General features: G+C 31.0%; 1 protein-coding gene across 2 annotated transcripts in view; it reads right to left on the reverse strand.

Moving 5' to 3' along the window:
• The window catches only part of LOC107439555 (calcitonin gene-related peptide type 1 receptor-like), a 127,869-nt gene that overhangs the window by 30,521 nt on the left and 76,290 nt on the right, over nucleotides 1-21,058 (reverse strand). For both annotated transcript variants that reach the window (XM_087161545.1, XM_087161546.1), the window contains exons 5-7: nucleotides 13,093-13,187; nucleotides 7,725-7,816; nucleotides 1,924-2,074 (exon numbers count right to left, since the gene is read on the reverse strand). In XM_087161545.1, the coding sequence (XP_087017671.1) occupies nucleotides 1,924-2,074; nucleotides 7,725-7,816; nucleotides 13,093-13,187 (338 nt within the window). The remainder of the gene's footprint in view (nucleotides 1-1,923; nucleotides 2,075-7,724; nucleotides 7,817-13,092; nucleotides 13,188-21,058) is intronic.

Genomic DNA, 21,058 nt, shown 5'->3' on the forward strand with positions numbered 1-21,058 from the left:
TTTGTTATAGTCATCTTAGAGTTTCAGTATTTCTAGTTCCACTCATTCTCTTTCACAGGTTGGTGATCAAAAAGGTTTTAAGGTCTGAGTGACGAAACCACATTATTTGGCCTTTATAGTTTTGGCTTCTGAAATTTGAGCCATCTATTGTTAATGTCACTTTCTGAGCATTTACTCGTCATATCTTGAAATGTTTCAAAGATAACTAGTTATTAACTAGTTCATAACTAGTTATTAGAATGCTTTTATCTAAAAATGATTCCACGTAAAAAAAAATTTTTCAATACTTTTATTTATAATTTATAATTATTTCATTTAATAAGGTTCGAAAGAAATATTGAATTGTAAGGAACACAAATTTTTAAAACTTTGTAAATTTTTAAAGAAATCAGCTAAATTTTTTTCTGAGCCATAAAATTTCAAAAATAACATGTTTTTAAAATTCTATGTCTCAAAAACTATTCGTCCGATTTCGTTAAAATTTTGTATTTAGACATTTAAAATTACATACTTCAAACCGATATGAAAATCTGTAGATGTAATCAAAACATTTCTCTGATCCTAATTGAATAAAAATATAAAAAAAATATAATTAAAAATTTTTTTTAAAGTGAATTATCTAGAGATGAAAAAATTTTATAATAGTGAGCAAACACTTTGTAATTTCGCTTTGAAACTTCCTGAGATATGGCAAACTGCGTAGATAATGAAATTAACATGAAGAGCCACAACTTTCAATAGCTTTCCTGCCGAAACTATTCTGACCATATTTCTCAGATTGCACATACTTCCCGAATTTTAATAGTAAAAAGTCCTAATCTGTTAAAAAAAAGTTAAATTTATTCAAAGGAAGAACATTTTTGTATATGTTTCTGTAACTTAATAATAGTTAGCACTAACTATCCCCTTTTGGACCATGATCTCATATAGGTAGTCACGTGATTCTCCTTTCACGGCACGATACATGAAACGGCCTTTACTGACTCCAGTGGCCTAAGATCACTCGGACATGATCTCAATTCCATAATCTCGTATTAGCAGGTATACACATACTCCCATAGCGTTCGGTTAGAGGTTTTCGGGGTTTTCTTCTCCATGTAACATAAATGCGGATTTGTTCCCTTTAAAAGTCCTCCAGGAAGACAAGCTTTTCTCAATGCTTGATCAAAGAGTTCTAGTGTCTTCGGGGTTGAGTTCAAAACTACAAGGCTACGGAGTTGAACGCTAATAGGTTTTAACGCAGAATTTTGACGATTGTTCAACGCCTTTTATAAAATATAAAATTAAATAGTCGCTCAGCTTTCCAAAATCCTATCATTAGAACGCAAGCTATTTGAGGTGATATTTCTTTCATTTTGGACTCTGTACAGCAGCGATTTATAGCAGATTTGTGCATTACTGTTCTTGAAAAGAACGTCAAAAACACCGTTATTGATGTAACAGCGTAATTCTTTTAATTTAGAATAAGCAGTTCGTGCAAACTTTTTTAAACTCGTTTACCACTTTTTTTTAGACATTTTCTTTACAAAAATAGCTTCATCTCAACAAGACCCCGAGTTATTATCCTTTTCTTTTTCCAAGAAATCTCACAACTTTATTTTTAAGAAGCTTCCGACGATTTTTTTTTAAGAATAATTGTCAAAGTCGAGATTTTAGGTCTAGTGCAAGAATTTCATTTTGAGATTTACGTAAAACCACATAAGAGTAAAAGAATTTATTTTTATTACACTAACCAGAATTTTTTTTTCTTTTAAGAATACTGGGAAAAGATCTCTAGGAATGTTTTAAGCGAAGCAGAATGTAAGTGTAAATTTCAAAAGAAACGTAAGAAGCGTCTCCAATAAAATATTTGTTTTTGTGTTATTTTTCTTTTTTGAAAAGGTGGTAAGTCACGTTTGGTAATTGTCAAAATAAAGCACTCACAAAGTTTTCTTCAAGAATTGTTCTTCTATTTCCTGAGTTTTCCAACTCGTCCAGCATGACAGTTGCCTTGAATGCTATTTCCAAAGCTGCATTTAACAAGAGGGCAATGAATAAGTTTTTATGCATGGTGATACGATGAACCTGAAGCTGCCTAGTAAAATAAAAAAAGGGGAAAAAACAGTACACGAAAAAAGTTTGTAAACAACATAAAAATATTAAAGAATCAAATATTGTGAATATGTTAATAAAATATTGTGAACTAGGAGGCTTCGCCCCCTGCTCGCTGGCGCTCGCCAACCCCCGGAAATGCTTTCGCAGCTCATTTCGGATTGCTTCGCAATCCGATGCTCGCTTTGCTCGCTCATTAGATACGTTCTTAACGTCTAGCTTTTGTATACTTTTTTGAACACTGAAGTTCCGAAAACTTTTCACTGTAGAAAATACTAAACCTGTGCATTTCAATATTAATTTGAAATTCTAAACAGTTCACGTATTTTTCTTAATCACACTATTCTAAATTTCAGTTGTTGAGAATAGTAACTGTTGTAAGTTTTGTTTTAAAGTCTTTCGCACCAGAGGGCTAAAACCATGTGTTGTAAAACAATATGAAATAGTACTGAACGCCGGATGTAAAGCATCGGCTTTGATGAAAATAATTTTGTGAGAATTGTTTGATAATTCGGTGAGAATTCTCCCGATTAGACATATGATGCTCACTACGTGCTCTTGCGCGCCGAAGCCTATCAATAAAAAGGTATTAGCGTTTTATATAATATAGATTAGCCATATGATGCTCACTACGTGCTCTTGCACGTCGAAGCCTATGAATTAAAAATGAAAACTGTTGCCAACGCAAGAAAAGAAATATCATCGGTTTTATTGATACATACGTACGTATTAGCGTTTTATATAATATAGATATGTGAATTAGTTGAATCAACTTGAATAGGTTAAAAAAGCAATAAGAAAAAAGTAGTTTAATCAGTTTGAATAAATTGAAAAAACAGTAAGAAATTAGTAGTTGAATCTGTTTGAATAGCTTGAAAAAAACAATAAGAAAGGTTGAATAGGTTGAGAAAAACAATAAGAAAAAAATAGTTGAATTAGTTTGAATAGGCTAAAAAAACAATAAGATAAAAGTAGTTGAATCAGTTTGGTTGAAAAAAACAGTAAAAAAAAGTAGTTGAATCAGCTTGAATCGACTGGAAAAAAAATTAGAAAAAAGTAACTCAATCACATTGAATAGGTTGGAGAAAAAAGGTGTCCCAAAATGTCTAATGATTTAAAAAAAAAACGATTAAAAAAGGAATTAAAAAAGAGATATACGCACAATTTGTAGAATTTCCAATTTGCTTACCAAATTTCAAAATTAATTCCAAAGTTTTTCAATAAAAGTCACTGCTAAATGAGAAAAACTATTAAACAATAGACATATTTTTTTTCAAAAAATATAACAGCATCTGCAACAACATAACGCGACAAAGTGGGGGAAAAATATTGTAAATGCAAAATAAAGCTGTGTCCAACATGGCAGTAGTTTTAAATGCAAAGCTGTATTAAAAAAAAAAAAAGAATAAATAATTATGCAAAATGATGAAATTCGAAGCTACTTCGTAAAAGTAAAACAGCCTATCTTCTGGATTGCATGAATAACGTAGTGCAAAAGTAAAATAATATGAGTATGATTAAAAAAAATTAGATAAGTTTCAAAAGATTGCTAAAAATTACTGTTAGTCCTGAAAATGACTGATGATTTTAAGATCCTATTAAACAAGAATAAGAAACTATAATAGCACATTTTTCGATGAAAACAACGCAAAATTAATTACAGAGTTTGTTAATAGATGTCACTGCTTATATATATATATATATATATATATATATATATATATATATATATATATATATATATATATATATATATATATATATATATATATATATATATATATATATATATATATATATATATATATATATATTTATAAACTCAGAATTAGGTCGACTGTTCAACGCCGGATATGAAATAAAGAAATAAATAATAATAATTTACTAAAGTTAAATGAAAGTAAAAGTAATATCTGAATAACAAAGTTGAAAAATAAATAGAACATTTTAAAAAAAATTGAAGTTAAATAAAAATAAATTGTTAATGTACACTCTAATGAATAATGTATTGGATAAAAACTGTGTAACTTCAAGAGCTAAACTTAATAAAGTAACTAATTAGTTGCATCAGTTTAAGTTACATGTTTAAACTTAAACAAATACTGTTTCTACCGCAAAAATTTCTAATTAACTTTGAAAAAATAAACATTAAAAAAAAACTACTTACTGAACAAAAAAAGCATCATTAAATAAATCATTTAAATCTCTTGGAGTTCATTTATAGAAAAAAGTCGTATAATTCAGTGAAAACATTTTGATAAATTTTTTTCTTTCCTTTATTTGCTGAAAAGCAAATAAAAGTGCAAGAATTTCTTTCTTTCTTTTAGAGTCGCTAAGATAATTGGATTTTTTTCCAATAATAAAGGATCTAATTTTAAAATTTAATTGTTTTTATCTTTCAGTTATCGCACTACATTTATCATTTCAAATGTAGTGCATTATTAAACAATATTATTTAAAAATAATTTGCATGCACTTTATTCTATCGAGTGTCCAAAAAATGACTGACGTATTAAATATATTTTAAAAAAATATTAAATTAAAGAAAATCGACCAATCGTTAAAATAAGTACAGTCTTCTGAGTTCTGCTTAATTAACTAAGTTAGCTGACTATTTTTTATTTTATAAACGTCATTGAACAGCCTACCCAATTTTGGGTTTACTACTACTAATGTTCAACTCCTAAGCCTTGTAGTTTTAAACTCAATTCAGAAGACACGTGGACTCCTGGATCAAGTATGGGGCGAAATGTGCCTTTGTGGAGGACTTTTTGATGAAAATAACCCTCATTTGCGTTACATGGAGAGGAAAACCACTAAAACCTTGTACGGTTAGCCTGACAGCAAAGGGACTCTAACCCATGATCCGTCTACCACAGAGGATATATTACGTCGACAATATGGTCTGTGCGAGCCGAGTGCGGGATTCACATCGACCTGCCATCGCTGGAAGCATTCATTAAAACCTATTCTCAATCAATACAGTTAGCTCAATATCAAAAACAAGAGATTCATTTATCCGCAATGTATTAGACCAGGGATGGGCAAACTACGGCCCGCGGGCTAACTGTGGCTTGCCAGAAGGTTTTATCCGGCCCGCGGATAGAATTTTAACTTGCCAATTCATTTTCTTGTCTACTTTGCTTAAAGTTATTTTTGTTATTTCTTTTTTAACAAAGCACTGATGACCCTTTATTTTCTCTACTTCAGTTCTACAAAACATAAATTGATGAAAATAGTTAGCTCAGACGGTTTCAATTGGTAAAATATTGAAAGCAGAAGTTCCTCAAAGAGTAGCCGTAGATTGGCGCCATCTGAAACAGTTTTTTCTAAGTTTGCCAGAGTATGAGTTTTACAAATCATTACCAAAAGCTAGTTTCCCTAATTTAATATTTCATACCCAGAAAGTCAGTGCTATGTTTGTTTCATCTTACATATGTGAACAAGTTTTTTCAACTATTGACCTTAGAAAAATCATTTCAGAAGTAGACAAACAGTAGACTAACAAAGATTTGTCCTCGTTCCTTAAAATAATTACATCTAATTTGGAACCACAATGTAAGGAACTTTTAAAAATGAAATAGCAATTTTATTCATCTCATTGAATATTTAAATTAAAACTTGTACATCAATTTTTTTGTTGTTGATGTTTTTACTTGGGCTACCAAACTTTTTTTCTCGTTTCTTAACCCTCGACCAAAGAAGTTTGCCCAACCCTGTATTAGACCCTTTCTGACATACTGATCTCCATTCGTTACTACACTCCCTGACTCACTTAAAAAGAAACTCTCAAACAACTACTAATTCGTCACGCATTTCCGATTTTTTCTTTTTTTAATTTAGGCTAGTAACCTTTTACTGAAGCTGCGGACAATCGTGGGTGGAAAAGAGTCCCCATGTTAGATCCCTTATGCGACCTCTGTTTAGTCATCTCCTCAATTTTCACGTTTAGCCCGTCACACGTGTTTTTGTATTAGCCTTAATCTTATTGTACATACATTCACGTTCTTTTTTCTCATCTTTCACGTTACCGTGTATACAGTCCGTTTTTGGTGCCTCTTAGGGTAAACTAACCAGTAAAGGAACACTTAAGCTTCGCTTGCCGTTTAAAAAATCATATTAATTTGAAAATTCGTAATTTTAGTTAAATTACAGTGTCAACATATTTGTTACTAATTGCAAATTATGTAAAAAAAATTGTAGAGAACTTACATAATATTGTTTTAAAGTTTTGGAGGTTCAAATAACAAGTAGTAAGAAGACCAAGTGAAGGAACAGCTCTTGCCAGTGAATGAACACCCAGTAACGGAACACTTAATTTTGGTTATTTTTTAATGCTCTTTATGAATTTATAGGCCATGCAAATATTTAAAAACAAGCCTATTCTTGAAATTATACCATATAAATACTTTGAAAATTTTAACTTTTTTTTGTAATCATGAATTGAAAATTAAAGTGTCAACATATTAACACATACTGTTCATTCACTGGGAAATCTATGCCCAGTAAAGGAACATGCCTGTTTCCTCACTGGTTAGAAGTTGTTCCACTTCAAACATATAAATACAAACACTGACTTTATAATTTTTTCAAAGAAACAAGGTGTTGTAAAGATAATAACAAATTCAAAAATTTTTCCAGAGAAGTCTATGTGACCAGGTAATCCAAAACATTGCTAGATGACTTCCTATTGTTTGGCAGTAAGCTATTGTTACCAATCAATCTAAAGAAAAGCTTTCGAATTCTTATTTTTAATCAATATATATGAAATGTTCCTTCACTGGGTAGTGTTCCTTCACTGGTTGGTTTACCCTATTTAACCATAATTATTTTAATTGTTCATCTCATGTTTCATACACAGTCATTAACCCTTTCGGATGCTAATACACACGAAAGCTCTGGTGTGGTCTTTCTGACCTCTAGAATTGTAACTGCGTGCATCCCCCCTTTGTCCTTTATTCGTCTTCATTTTTACTCACATTTTATATCGCTCTTAATTACTCGACTCATATAATAACAACGAATCGGGAAGTGCTGCCTTTGGCATCAGACGCCGAGATTCTGCAATCATGCGAATCGTGAATCTTGGTAGAGAATAGTCTGCCTGTGACTATAGTATTATTCTGACCAATATTAATTCATTCCCCCCCCCCTCTAGATGTTTTGAAACTCGTGTTGTGCTGTATTACGCTGTTATTTGAGCTGTGATTGAGTGCTGCGAATAGTAATAATTTCTGGGAGCTTCTGCTGATAAAATTTAGAAGGACTAATAAAATACTAATAAATTTTTAAGGTCTTCTTTACTAGTCTCCCACAAAACAAGCCCCTATTCTCAGTACAATGTTACATAAATTTCAATGATAATAATCATCAATAATAATAATCGTCAATCATTCAATTATAATAATCGTCAGCGCAGAAGAAGTATTGCCCTAAATATTTATGCATGCTAAACCTAGCAATCACTGTTAATTAAATAAGATTAGAAAGATTTGAAACATTTGTTTTAACAAAACTACTTTTTATATGTTCAGAAGAAGCATAGAAAATGATTCATTAGCTGAAATGATTTTCTCATTCTAAAGGAAAAAAACAATTGTTTTTGTTAGATAAAAAATAAGGACAATACTTACTTGTACGTGGCAAAAATGATGAGAGCTGGCAATAATGAAAGTATTGAGACAATATATGTACTTATGTGAAAATGCAGCATTCTTCTTGCAGTCTAAGAACAATAATGAAACGTTATGAACAAAAATCTTTAAAATGAGAACAAAATATGTTTATTTTAGCACACATTGCTGCATATATTCAGAAAAATAAAGCATAAGAGTATATCTGTGTTGTACAGTGAGCTAAAAATAAATAAATAAATAAGAAAAACATACAGAGAACACCCTTTCAGCGTTGCACTTTTAATGTAATGTTGCAATTACTCATTGGTTTAATTCTTTTCATCTAATTTTTCTAAACCTTTAGCTAGCTTAATTTCATAAGAGTTAAAATTTATCTTTGTGCTTTTTTCTCCTTTATCTTTACCTTTACATTGGATTCTTCTTAATTTAAACATCAGTTTAATGAATATCATTCCTACTTTCGAAAAGTTTTATTTTGTTCGGAATCCTTTTTTTTAAAAAAAACTTACCATAAGTCCTCTTTGATTTCTGGAGTTTATCTACCATTCTGAATAGGATTAAGAGTAAGAAAGATGTCCCTCTTTTTGTTTTGCTCTTTGTCGCGACTTAAAAGTGTTTCATTTGAAACATATCCTTTATGGGACTATTTCTCACAAAATTGTAGGTGGTAAGTGTTAATTTCTTTTTTCTTCATTGCTTAAGGGCTATCAAGCTAATCTCATCCGTCAATTTTCTAAAACTTTCTACTTCTTACGTTTTATTTGGATACAGCTTTTCTGGTAGCTTGTCCAAAAATTCTCTGCCAGCTACTGTTTAAATGTTTACACCACTCCGTTTCCTAACATCGACTCTGAACTCTTTGTGGCAATACCCACCATAAGAATCTTTTCATATTTTGATTTGTTTATGCTATAATGCTTTCAGAAAACACTGTGTAACATTCAGGATTAAATTACAGTAAAACCTACTGGAATGTAGCATCGTAAAATCCATTTTACCGTGAAATCCATTTTCCCAAACATTTTACCGAAAAATCCATTTTTTACTTCAAAATTTAATACCGTAATCTTAACGTTGCTATTTTTTTAATTGTAATGATTAAATGATCTTAAGATAATTATTACTGTAAAAATTATGGTTTATCAGACACAGACCGTACTGTGTAGGGATCAATGAACTAGCCTTGTATCAGAAAGGTTCTGAGCTCGTATCCCGGGCAAGGCATGGATGTTTTTTCACTTCTTGTACTATCTATCCTTACTATGGGAGCAACGTTGGTCCACCTAATATGGTACCCCTGAAAGAGTGGCCAACAAATCTGCCCTTCAGATCCCTGTATGGACGAAAGGTGGTATCCCCAGGTGACTATTGGGGAAAAAAATAGGTTATCAGATTTCATTTCTCTCTTAAATTCCATGTAATTTAATCAGTGATTTTTTTAAAGTATAACTACATGCTGTCTTTGTTGTTGTTGATTTATCACACTTTTTTCAATCGCTTTCTATATGGCCCAAAAATAATTAGTTGATTTTATTTGGTTGCATTATTTTGCGTTCATTAAATTATCATATTTCAGCTTTTAGAGCAGAATAGAATTTAACAACACCAGCAAATTATATTTTAAAGTCAAAAGAAATATATTTCATTATCTATTAGATTCATATAAATTGCCTATCAGATATAATAATATATAATTTCAGAACTTTTAATATTATCATGACTATTCTAACTTTATGCGTCACTGCCTTGTGGGCAGACATAAATTCCACCCATCTTCCCTTAACACCCTATTCATAAATCACTGTCTGTTAAATTGCATTGATAGATCGATAGCATCTATGACTAACAGATTCCAACGACAAGATATCAAAGAGGTTATGACTCAATGCTGTCATTTCATAGTTCAGCATGAAATTGAAAATCCACTTTAAAATGATATTAGGATCCGTGGACTACTCCAACCAGCATAATCCTTAGTCCAGAGGTAATCGATTATTTTGGATGCCATTAGACTAGCAGGCACGTTCCATGTAAGATTCCTGCAATGTCATATCTGTTTATTTGTTTTCTCTTTGGCTTAGCATTTATCTAATTTATAACTTTTCTCTTCTTAAAATAAGCTTATCTTCTAAAAGATGCCAATTGCCCTGAGAGTTATTTTAAATAATGCTTTAAATATATTTACTAGTAGAAAGACTCTTTGAAATTAAAATAGGATTGCAAAGTTGGCGAACTAATACTACGGTGGAAATCTAAGGAAAATCAACAAAGCCATTTTAATGTTTAATTTTATCTAAATATTTTATTAATTTCTACGTTATTTAATGGATAATACTGAGGAAAAAGTTTTTTGCTGGATTTATATAAATACTTGATATTGTCGAATTCAGGGGCGGGGATTTCAAATCTGAAATTAGTTTTGCTTCAAGAGTTATAATATTTTTAAGTGACTTTTTAAGACTATTTTTTGTCGAACTGAACAAATTTAAAAACGTTATGTATTACACGGTGTCGAGTAAATGTTGCATCGAACTTCTAGGAGAGATAGGACACATCATCAGGATTAAAATTGCATAGGAACCCATGCCAGAGAATGTTGGCTAGGAGTGCTTTGCTATTGCAAACTGTTCACGGAGAAACATAATAGGGAAACACCCCAAGCAGCGTACGATGACATTTCCGTGCATTGATCCCTATGCAGTTTTAATCCTGGTGATATTTCTTAACTCCTCTAGAAGTTTTTCGCAACATTTTTGCACCCCCCCCCCCTGTTATATATGATATTTACAAACTACAAAAAAGACTAAAACTGGCTACCTTAAATAAAAAATAGAAACTTTAGCTTGGAGGGAGAGAACTTGATTTGAAATCAGCTTTGCGAAAGTATCTAAGATTTGTTCAAAAATCTCACGAAAGAGAAAATATTTTTTACCTTTACGGTTATGAAACCATTTACAACTAATATGGTTAAAAAAATCATGAATACAAACTTATATAGTACTTTAACCATTTACAACTAGCATGGTTTCAATACCACAAAATGGAAATTCAGCTGGACATTGGAGCTAGGCATTACCTTAAGTTATACGCAGTGGAGTTACAAATGATTATCCGGTTATTTAATTAGTTTATCCAGTTGTATCATCTATCGTAAGAGATGGGAAATACTAGACTTTTTGCGTTAAACAGCTTTATGGTGCTGCCATCTATGAGTGAACGAGAGTATCGAATTCTAATGGTCTAGGGTCACAAATTGGAGAGTACAGGGCGTTGGAAACTCTTCATATGTTGACAGGAATGGACGAAATAATGTGGGTACTCTAACCCCCGTTTTGTTGGTCGGTCATGAGATTGACACATAAGCCCTCTCGGCTTTAATATGCACCCAGCTTCACGGAATTAAGTGGCTTCGTTAGACGGGTGTTAAGTTGGTGCGATAAAATTTTGGTTGTTTAACCGTATTAGGTGAAAGAAGTTAATAAACAGTTTTTGTCATAGTTAACGGTAATGCCATCTTATTTATGGTTATTTGATTGTTTTGTTAAAAATATGGTAAAATAAATAAATTATTATTTAACCATTTTTTACGAGGAATTTAACAGTGTACATAACTCTGTAAAATTTTTCATATTTTACTTTAATTTTTACTGTAATATTTATTCGATGGGAGTGATTCGGTGATTTTGCGCACAATAAATAATAAGCACGAAAATATGCACCCATTCTCAAGATTTGACGAATGGTTTGTTTTCTGTTAGAGTCTCATTCAGTTGAAGATATGGTGCTTACTTGGGTTCATGAAAAATGTGCCAGTCAATAGTTTAAAAATAAGCTTTGTATTTTGTACCTAAAACCTAAGTAAATGAAAAACCTATCAAACATTTAACCTAATTTGTTTCATAAGAGAGTGTTTATATTAACTATGTTTTTAACTCCAAGTAAAAGTTATAATTAAGCATTCTAGCAACTAACTTTCATATTTTATAGTAACTTTTTTGACTTATAATGCAATTTACTGAACTCCTAACAGTTTAGAAAATGTAGTACTGTATTTTACATTATAATATAAGACACTTGTTTTGGATTACTTATTCACTATTTATTTGTTTATTCATTTTTGCTCCCATTTACTAGGTCGGTACTGGTTTTCAAAATCGCACCACATGCAGAACTAATTAAAATAATTAATTTTTAGTATATACTGCAAAAATATTTTAACCAGAAAAATAATATACAAATTAATAAAAAAATTTTATCAAAATATTTCCAAATATAACTGTCAGTGACTTGTGACTGATGGAAATTAAAATGTTAAAAGTGGTACGACTTAGGCAACTTTCCTCTAGATAGTATTACCTATAAAGACTATAGTTATTATAAAGATTACTACCTCTAAATTGTATAAAGAATTTCTTCTACAAGTGGAAAATATTACCTTAATACATAGAAAGTGTTATCTTAACACATCTACACATGAAAAAGTACAATAATCGTGAAAAGTTCTATGTATATCTTTGCGTAAAAAGTATAATCGTAAAACGAACTACCTTTATACTTAAATAATCTAATTATTATAAAATGTTTTATACCTCTTCGCTTAAACATTATATCAAAAGAGTTCTAAATCTACACGTAAAAAGCACAACAATCGTAAAACGTACTACCTTTATTACATAAAATGTGTTGTATCTTTACACGTATGATCTACAACTGCAGGTAAAAAATATAATAATCGTAATACACGCTTTCTTCATATGTAAATAGTATAATAATCGATTAAAAGTACTGCCTCTACACGTAAAAAGCATAATAATAGTAAACCGTACTACCTTTATGCGTGAATAGTACAATAATCATTAAATATTTTATGCCTCAACGCACAAAAAGTATATCATAAAAAGTTCTAAATCTGTACGTAAAAAGTATAACAATCGTAAAACGTACTATCTTTATGCGTAAACAGTGTCATAAAATGTTTTACATCCTTTCACGTAAGATCTGCATCTGCATGTAAAAAGTATAATAATCGTAAAGTGTACTACCTTTATCAGTAAACAGTATCATAATATCTTTTACATCTTGCGAGATCTACATCTACACGTAAAATATATAATAATCGTAATACGCGCTTTCTTCATACGTAAATAGTATAATAATCAATTAAAATTACTGCCTCTACATGTTAAATATATAATAATCGTAAAGGTTTTCGTAAAAGACAGTATAAAAATAGCAAAAAGTACCGTCTTTACACGCAAAAAGTATAATAGTCGTAAAAAATTCTGCTTTCACACAGAAAAAGCATAACAATTATTAAAAGTATTCTTCCACAAGGAAGAAGCATAATAGTTGTCAAAAAAGTTACCTCTACGCGCCCACATCCACTGTAGTTACTCCATTCGTTATTCCAAGAGTTGACATACCACGATCCATTTTCCCAACACTTTTTGACAGCGTATTCTGAAAAACATAAACCTAGCATCAAGTTTAGGCATTTCAAGCTATATGTGTGCCAAATTATATTGAATCTAGAGACACTTCTTAAGCCTTCATAAGATTTGGCTGCAACTCTTCCTTACCTTTAAAGCAGTTGAACAGTAAGTAAATCAAACAGTTTTGAAGCAGTAAGGAAGAACAGTTTCATATTTTTTTAATTTTTTCAGAACATTGATTTTACTCGACTGGGTATGTATATTTTTTTTGATAAAAATGTTTATTTGAGGCTTTTTTTATCCATTGGCAAAATGGGTATTGTTTTGGGTTTGATGACCTTATTTGGACGTCATCACACTTTTTAACTGCGTTCAAGAGTAATAGCAAACAGTGCGCATGCGTTGTCATTGCATGCGTTGCTATGGCGACCGCTACTGTTTGATGATTCTTTTAGAATTCTTTTTTTCACATTTAATTTTGTTATACATTAAGCTGGTGAGTTTATTTTTGAGACATGGGATCAGATAGATCCCATAAATACTTCTTGAGTTGTGAATAAAAGAGAATTTCATCATTTGAACGATATTTTTTTTGTTTTTATTGTTTGAATTAAGAATCAGAAATTCTAACCTACAGTTCAAACTGGATCGTTTTCAATACTAATTCAGGTGAATATCACAAATAAAGAGGGATCTAAACTGATTGGCATGGGTTCCAAAGGTTAGAGTTGAAGCAAGAAAAAAAAAACGATGCAATTTTTTTTTTTTTAAATTTTATATTTTATTTTGGATTAAATTTCGCATCTACTTTTTTTCTTTTTATTTTAATATTTATTTTAAATACTTTGAAATCCACCTAGAGCAAAGAAAAAAGACTATTTTGTGTTTATTTTTGTGTGGTTTGATACAGTTGAACTACACCGAGAGAAAAATATATTGTCGAAACTACCAGAATGTGGTAAAATTTACCATGTTTCTTGTTCTATAAAAACGGCAAAAACCTTGATAATTTTTACCGAAACGCTTGTAAAATTAACAATAAAACGTTTCATAATGTGTGATAAAATTTGGTAAATGCGTTTTTATTTCATGATACTTTAGAGCATGGTGAAAATTCCATTAAATTTACTCTTCTGCTTTGAATTTTTTTTTACTAAATGCTTAGTAATAACTATAATTTTGAAAACCGGATTTTACAGTAAACCATTAGCATATGACTGGAAAAATTAACAAATGAATGGCTTATTTATCCTATATTTTCGTTTTTAATACCAAAATTTCGCTCTTTTTTCTCACAAAAGTCAGTACCATAAGTACGGTAATTTTAGCAGAATTGTTTCGCCGTGTAGCTTTCAGATCACCCAACATTTTAATTAACTCTTTCATCAGTAAATGCAACATGATGGCTAGAGCTGAGATCGAAAAAAGGAGCGAAGTTTAAATACCCGCATAGGGCTGAAACAAAAACATTTAAAAACAATTTACACTTTTCTCCTAATTATTTCTGCATTAAGATTTTTTTAAACAAGAGAGAGAAAAAGAGAGAGAAAGAGAGAGAAACAAACAGACAGAAACTGTTTATTTACTAATAGTTTGGTCAAGATGGACCGGATTTGCCTGCTACAAATTTGGATTAGTGTTGTTTTTATTTTTTTCGTGAATCTTAATATTTCGATTCTAAAGTTCTCAATAATAATTCTAAAGTTCTCTTCTAAGAATGTTTAAATTAAGGAGCATTTCTACAAAAAACAACATAGAATAAAAAAAAAATTTTTTTTTTTATACAAATTATCAAAATTATTTCGAAATGCTAAATTAATAGAATGTAATTTTTTTTTAAAAATCTCTTTATACTACTTCATTATTGCTTACAAAATTTGAACGGTTAAATATATCTTTACAAATGAATGTGTTCCAAAGGAAACTTTTCGAAATTTTCTCTTCACGAAAAAAAGATTGAACTGTCTGATTTTTCAACAAAAATTTAATTGCATGCCTTGGAAAATCTCACCAGCAAAGAAAATTTCTTTTAAAGGAATTGTTAGAGCAGAAAAAAAGAATAGCGATTCAAAGAAATTAAGTATTATGCAATTTTCTCCTTAAACAAAACACAACCCAATGCAGAAAAAAATCCTTTCCTTCCGTTCTTTCATGCAAAATTTTTTTAAAATTTTAAAACTTTAGTTACAAAATATATATAAATCAAAATCTTAATTTAATAAATATTTACTAAGCAAAAGTTGCGTAGGGGAAATATTTTACATAAAGATTTTCCAACACTCACTTCTGTTTGATAAAAAATAACATTTTAAAAACTATTATTAAAGATCTATCTCTAAACATGTCAATAAATTTATTTAAAATGCATTTTTTTTTATACTTTCTGATAATTTTTAACTTCACTTACTGAAGTATAAAAGAAAATTTCCCGCATATTTTGCTCAAATGAGCAGCAGTTTTTCACTTTCAATATATTTGAGGCCACTTAATAAGATAATAAATTTTTTTTAGTCAAAAAGTTTAAAGGTAATGCAAGTTAAAATTGATAAAAACATCAAGGGACTAAAGCTTCTTTTCCCAGCGAATATTTTCCGCTAAAATAATTCCTTTCAATACTCGGTTTTAACGTGGTTAAGTTTTCTTTTCTTTTTCTATAATAATTTTTTTATTAAACTGAAGTAACTGACAAAGTTAATAAAAAAAAATCTTGCACAATTTTAGAAAAACGAGTTTAAAAAAATAATTTAACTTTTTGGAGAAAATAGAAATTCTTTATAAATTATTATCTACTTTTACTGATTTAAGTTTACTAATAAGGTACTGATTAGATTTAAATCTACTGATTAAGTAGATTTAAGTAACAACCTACCAACGTCAAATGAATTTAAATTATTTTTAGAAACTGAAAATTAAATCACATATTATGAAAATCATACAGAAAATGCTGTATTTTTCTCATTTTTAAGAGCTAAAACCTAATTTTTCATGCAAAATGTTAGAAATTGTGCATATTGCTAAAAAGTATGAAAAAAAACAGGTTCAGGTTTTTAAAATCTTCCCGATAAAGTTTCTCCAAAGCTAAGTATAATTAGAAAAAAGCCTTTTACCTAATGAATTACTTAAACTATTTCTTTTAACGATTGCATTTTTTGCATACAGGTTTACGTCATTTAGCAAGGTATAAATATTTTGTAAATTTTATACGGAGTATATTAAATTAATATTTTCGTATATTTTTGCATAAAAATCGTTCTTGGCTTAAGTTTACGCCATTAAGAATAGTGTGAAAGTTCTGTACACTTTATAATTTAAAAACAATCTATGCATTTTTCCTTTTTTTTAGAAAACAAGTTTATAATTGTATTCAAAATTATTAAATTTTGTACCATCTGTAAAATTAAATCATTAATTAAATTAATCATGTCTACAAAATCAAATCGAGAAATGAAATTTTATTGAAAGGGACGAACTTTGATTTTCTCTCTTCACAAACTAAATGGATAATAAATAAAAATATTTTCCAGAAAATAAAGATATTTTACTGATTACAAAAACTCCTACTTCTTATTTTAAAATTAACTTACTGAAATCCATGAAAAATAATATCGAGAAAGTTCTGAAAAATTTGATTTTGCTACCAAAAACACATAATGAGCTATGCTACAATATTGACATTTATTTATATAATTTCCATTAAAATAAGTTCTTTCGATATTTTGCATATGACAATTAATTAGTTTATTACGGCATACCATTTAACCAAAAGAATAATCAAACTAAGCCAACAACATCTATTTTAAGAAAAATATTTCTTAAAATATTTAATTATTTTCATCTCCGTTATCATTTATATTGATAGTATTTGTTAAACTGCATAAAAATGAAATTCATTACCATAAATTTGCCTTTCGAAACAGTTTTTAGAAAGCAAATTAATGAGGTAAACGAGTTCATGCAAACATTTTTAATAAATATATGACTAGAATTTCCCCATTAATTAAAACTTTGAAACTATGTTTCGATCTGTAATTGAAGAACAATAAAATCTGCTACTGATAGTCCACGAGGCACAAAGTTTATTGTTCAGTAATTAAGACTACGAAATGTTCTTTACAAATGGTTTTGAATATTATATCTGTTCTGGAAAATATTTAACGTCAAAAAGTATTTAAAATCTGTAATAGGAATAGATTATTGTATTTTTATTAACTTTAAATTCTAATTAATCACTGTGAGGTTATTTGGCTTTTAAATAACTATCAAAAGAAAAATTGCACTTTATATTTAATTGCTTGGTTTAAAACTTCATTTGCGTCAAAAATATGCAAATTGGAAATAACAGTAGACATGTATCAAGCGCTCAAAAATAGGCGCTCATTTTCAGGACTTGCCAGATGTGAATGGGAAAAAACAGATGTGATTAAAATATAAAACGTAAAGCTGACAACGAAAAATGGAAAAATAAGGTGATAAACTAAACCTCAATAGACGAGGCAGAAAAAAGAATGAAAATCAGAACAAGAAAAGCCCCAGTGGCTGAGAGGGGTAAATCGGTGTAAAACGTATTTCCACACGCTATAGTAAGGTGGTGAGAAACTAATGTCATTAACAAGTGAATCATCATTAACATGAATAAAACAAGATTCCAGGACATCAAGATGATCTGATGTGACTGGGGTGGAAATAATTTTGACATTATCAAAATTGAAACTAACGGAAGCTAACGTAAATTTGCGAAGTCTCCCTAACGTTAAATCAGCGTTAATTAAAAGGAAAATAAATAAATATAATGTACTACAGTGTAAAGGTAGTGGACGAGATTGCTTGACTGCGATAAACCTTTAACAGTAATGAGTTGGACTCCAGCAATGAATACGAAGGACATCAAATATAGTTAACCCTTATTTTGATGATTTGAACTTCAAGTAACGTATTTTGCATAATTTGAGAGCATAAATTGTTTCAAGGAGAAGAAAATTCTGGTAAAATTTCAGCACAGTAAGAGAATAATAATTTCTAGTAAAAGAATAATAATTTTGGTTAATAAAATCAAAACATACGGTAATTAAACCATTCATTTAGTAATTTTTTCCATTCATATGGTAACGGTTTGTTGGAAATTCTAGTTTTCAAAATTACAGTTCTTACAACCACACAATTAGTAAAAAATACAAAGCTGAATAGTAAATTTTACCAATCATATGGTTTTTATATCCATGCCCTAAGGCATTGTAAAAAATTATCACATTTTACATCTACCAAATTTTGTCACTCATTAAAAAACTGTATTTTATTGTTAATTAAACCAAAATCGTTACCAAAACTCTTCGGTAAAATTTAGCGAGCCATTTGGTGTTACTAAAGAGGCTGAAGAATTGTAAATTTAACCATATTCTGGTGTAAAAACGGCACCAAATAGAGATGAGTAGCTGAAGTCACTTTAACTTTAGGATTGGTCAAGCATGAAGTCGGTTGCGGATGTGAACATGAGTAAAAAAAGGAACAAAATACCCAGAACTCCAACGCTGTAACTATCCCGTTTCCCGAATGTCCGTTGTTCTTTATTTTTGGCAATACAATAAAAGAGAAAAAAAACAACGTTTATTTCCTAAAATAAGGAAATGAGCCGTATCTTTTATCAACCATGCAAAGATTTGGAAACTTAATAAAAAAATAAAACCTAAAGACCTATTTTATTTTCATTTAAAATACAGGGTGGTCCCGAATTCATGGTTCAAACTTTAATGGTAGGTACAGGACATTGTAACAATGATTTATTGTATAGGAATGTATAGTCGCAAGTGACGCGGTGAGGCGTAAACAGGGGAAATAAAAGGAAAGAGAAATGGAGTGATCGGTTGGTATCATTGCCGGTAGAGGGCAGTAGATGTCTAGCCGCCGTTGAAAATGATGCATCGCAGTAGGGAAAAGCGCCAATCACAATTGTGCTGCCGTAGACGATGGGTGACTTTACGTATGCAGAAAAGGCAGACATGCATTACATGTACGGTCATGCAAATGGTAACGGCAGAGCTGCGTTACGAATGTATCGCGTGGAGTATCCTGATCAACGAATGCCGGATTATAGAATTTTTCAACGGTTACATCGTCAACTTTGTGAAACAGGTGCATTCGACGTCAACAGACATGACGCTGGTCGATTAAGAGCTGTACGCACTCCAAGGCTGGAAGAAAGCATCTTGAACATTGTGGCTGATAGACCCGAGTCAAGCACAAGAACTGTTGCTCGTGTCGTGACGTAGGTGTGAGTCATCAGACTGTATGCAGAGTGTTAAACGAAAATCGTTTACACCCCTTCCATTTTCAGAAAGTACAAGCATTGAATCCGGCAGATTATCCTCTCCGCGTGAACTTCTGCCTGTGGGTGATGTAGCAATGTGCGTTGCAGCCGAATTTCGTAGGTGATGTGCTATTTACAGATGAAGCGACATTTTCACGCGAAGGTGTCTTTAATGCGCACAATTCCCATGTGTGGGCAACCGATAATCCACATGCAACGCGTCCACATGCATTTCAACAACGTTTCTGTATTAATGTGTGGGCTAGTATTGTGAACGACTTTTTGATTGGCTCATACTTACTACCCACGCGACTCAGTGGCGGAAGCTATCTTATTTTTCTAAAAGAAGTGTTACCACTACTGCTGCATGATGTTCCGATCGCCATTCGTAACCGCATGTGGTTTCAGCACGATGGGGCGCCAGCACACTTCAGCATTGATGTACGGAATTACCTGAATGCGACGTTTGGTGCTCGATGGATTGGGCGTGGTGGACCAATCCCTTGGCCACCCCGATCTCCCGATTTATCGAGCCTCGATTACTTTTTATGGGGACATCTAAAGCATCTTGTTTATGAGACTCCAGTTGACTTAGATGAGGATCTCGTCGCTCGCATATCTGTAGCAGCTGCAGGTGTGCGTGAAATACCAGGCATCTTTGAACGTGTACGCCAATCGCTCCACCGACGCTGTCAAGCATGTATTGCTTCTGGTGAACGCAATTTTGAACACTTACTGTAAACATGACACTTGTCAACAACGCTTTCAATAAAATCTTTGTTTTTCCTTTCGGCCGTTATTTCTCCTGTTTACGCCTCACCGCGTCACTTGCGACTATACATTCCTATACAATAAATCATTGTTACAATGTCCTGTACCTACCATTAAAGTTTGTACCATGAATTCGGGACCACCCTGTATATCGGCTCACATAATATAATTTTTATCATTGCATTCATGCTGATGACATTAACACGAAACATAACATCGGGATGACGGCTTAACATCTATTGTTCAGGTTGGTCTGAGTCAAAACTCTAGAAGCCTATAGAGATTATTTCCTCTTTTACTGCAAATGTGTCAGTAATCAATTAACTGGGTGCTCTCACTTAGATGAAGAAGATCACATAACCCACACAAATGACCAATGACGTTGAGGAGTTATAATTATCGACCATGTCAACCTTTATCTATCAAATGGTACCTTGAGATAGAACCAAGTTAGCATGTCTTAAATACTAGTGATTTGGTATTTAATATTTATAGTGGTATTATAAAAAACGGCACATTACTCCCCTTCCAGAATTTTATCTGTGATTGAATTCGATAAACAGATTCTACTAATTGATTCATGCTGTTTTCTTTTCCTTTCATTTTTTTTTGTTTATAGCATTTCGCATTATATATATTTTTTTCACTTTTGTTTATTGACCGGGGAGACTTTATTTACTTCACCGGATTTTTTTACTTCACCGGATTAATGTGGACCATCCATCAATTCATATCACGTCCGGGTCACCATTGAGGAGTTATAATTACCGACAATGTCAGCCTTTATCTATCAAAAGGTACCTCAAGATAGAATCAAGTTACCATGT

This window comes from Parasteatoda tepidariorum, chromosome 4 (genome assembly GCF_982258835.1).
Source record: "Parasteatoda tepidariorum strain Cologne lab strain chromosome 4, Ptep-v5.0, whole genome shotgun sequence".
In the NCBI taxonomy this organism is placed as follows: domain Eukaryota; kingdom Metazoa; phylum Arthropoda; class Arachnida; order Araneae; family Theridiidae; genus Parasteatoda; species Parasteatoda tepidariorum.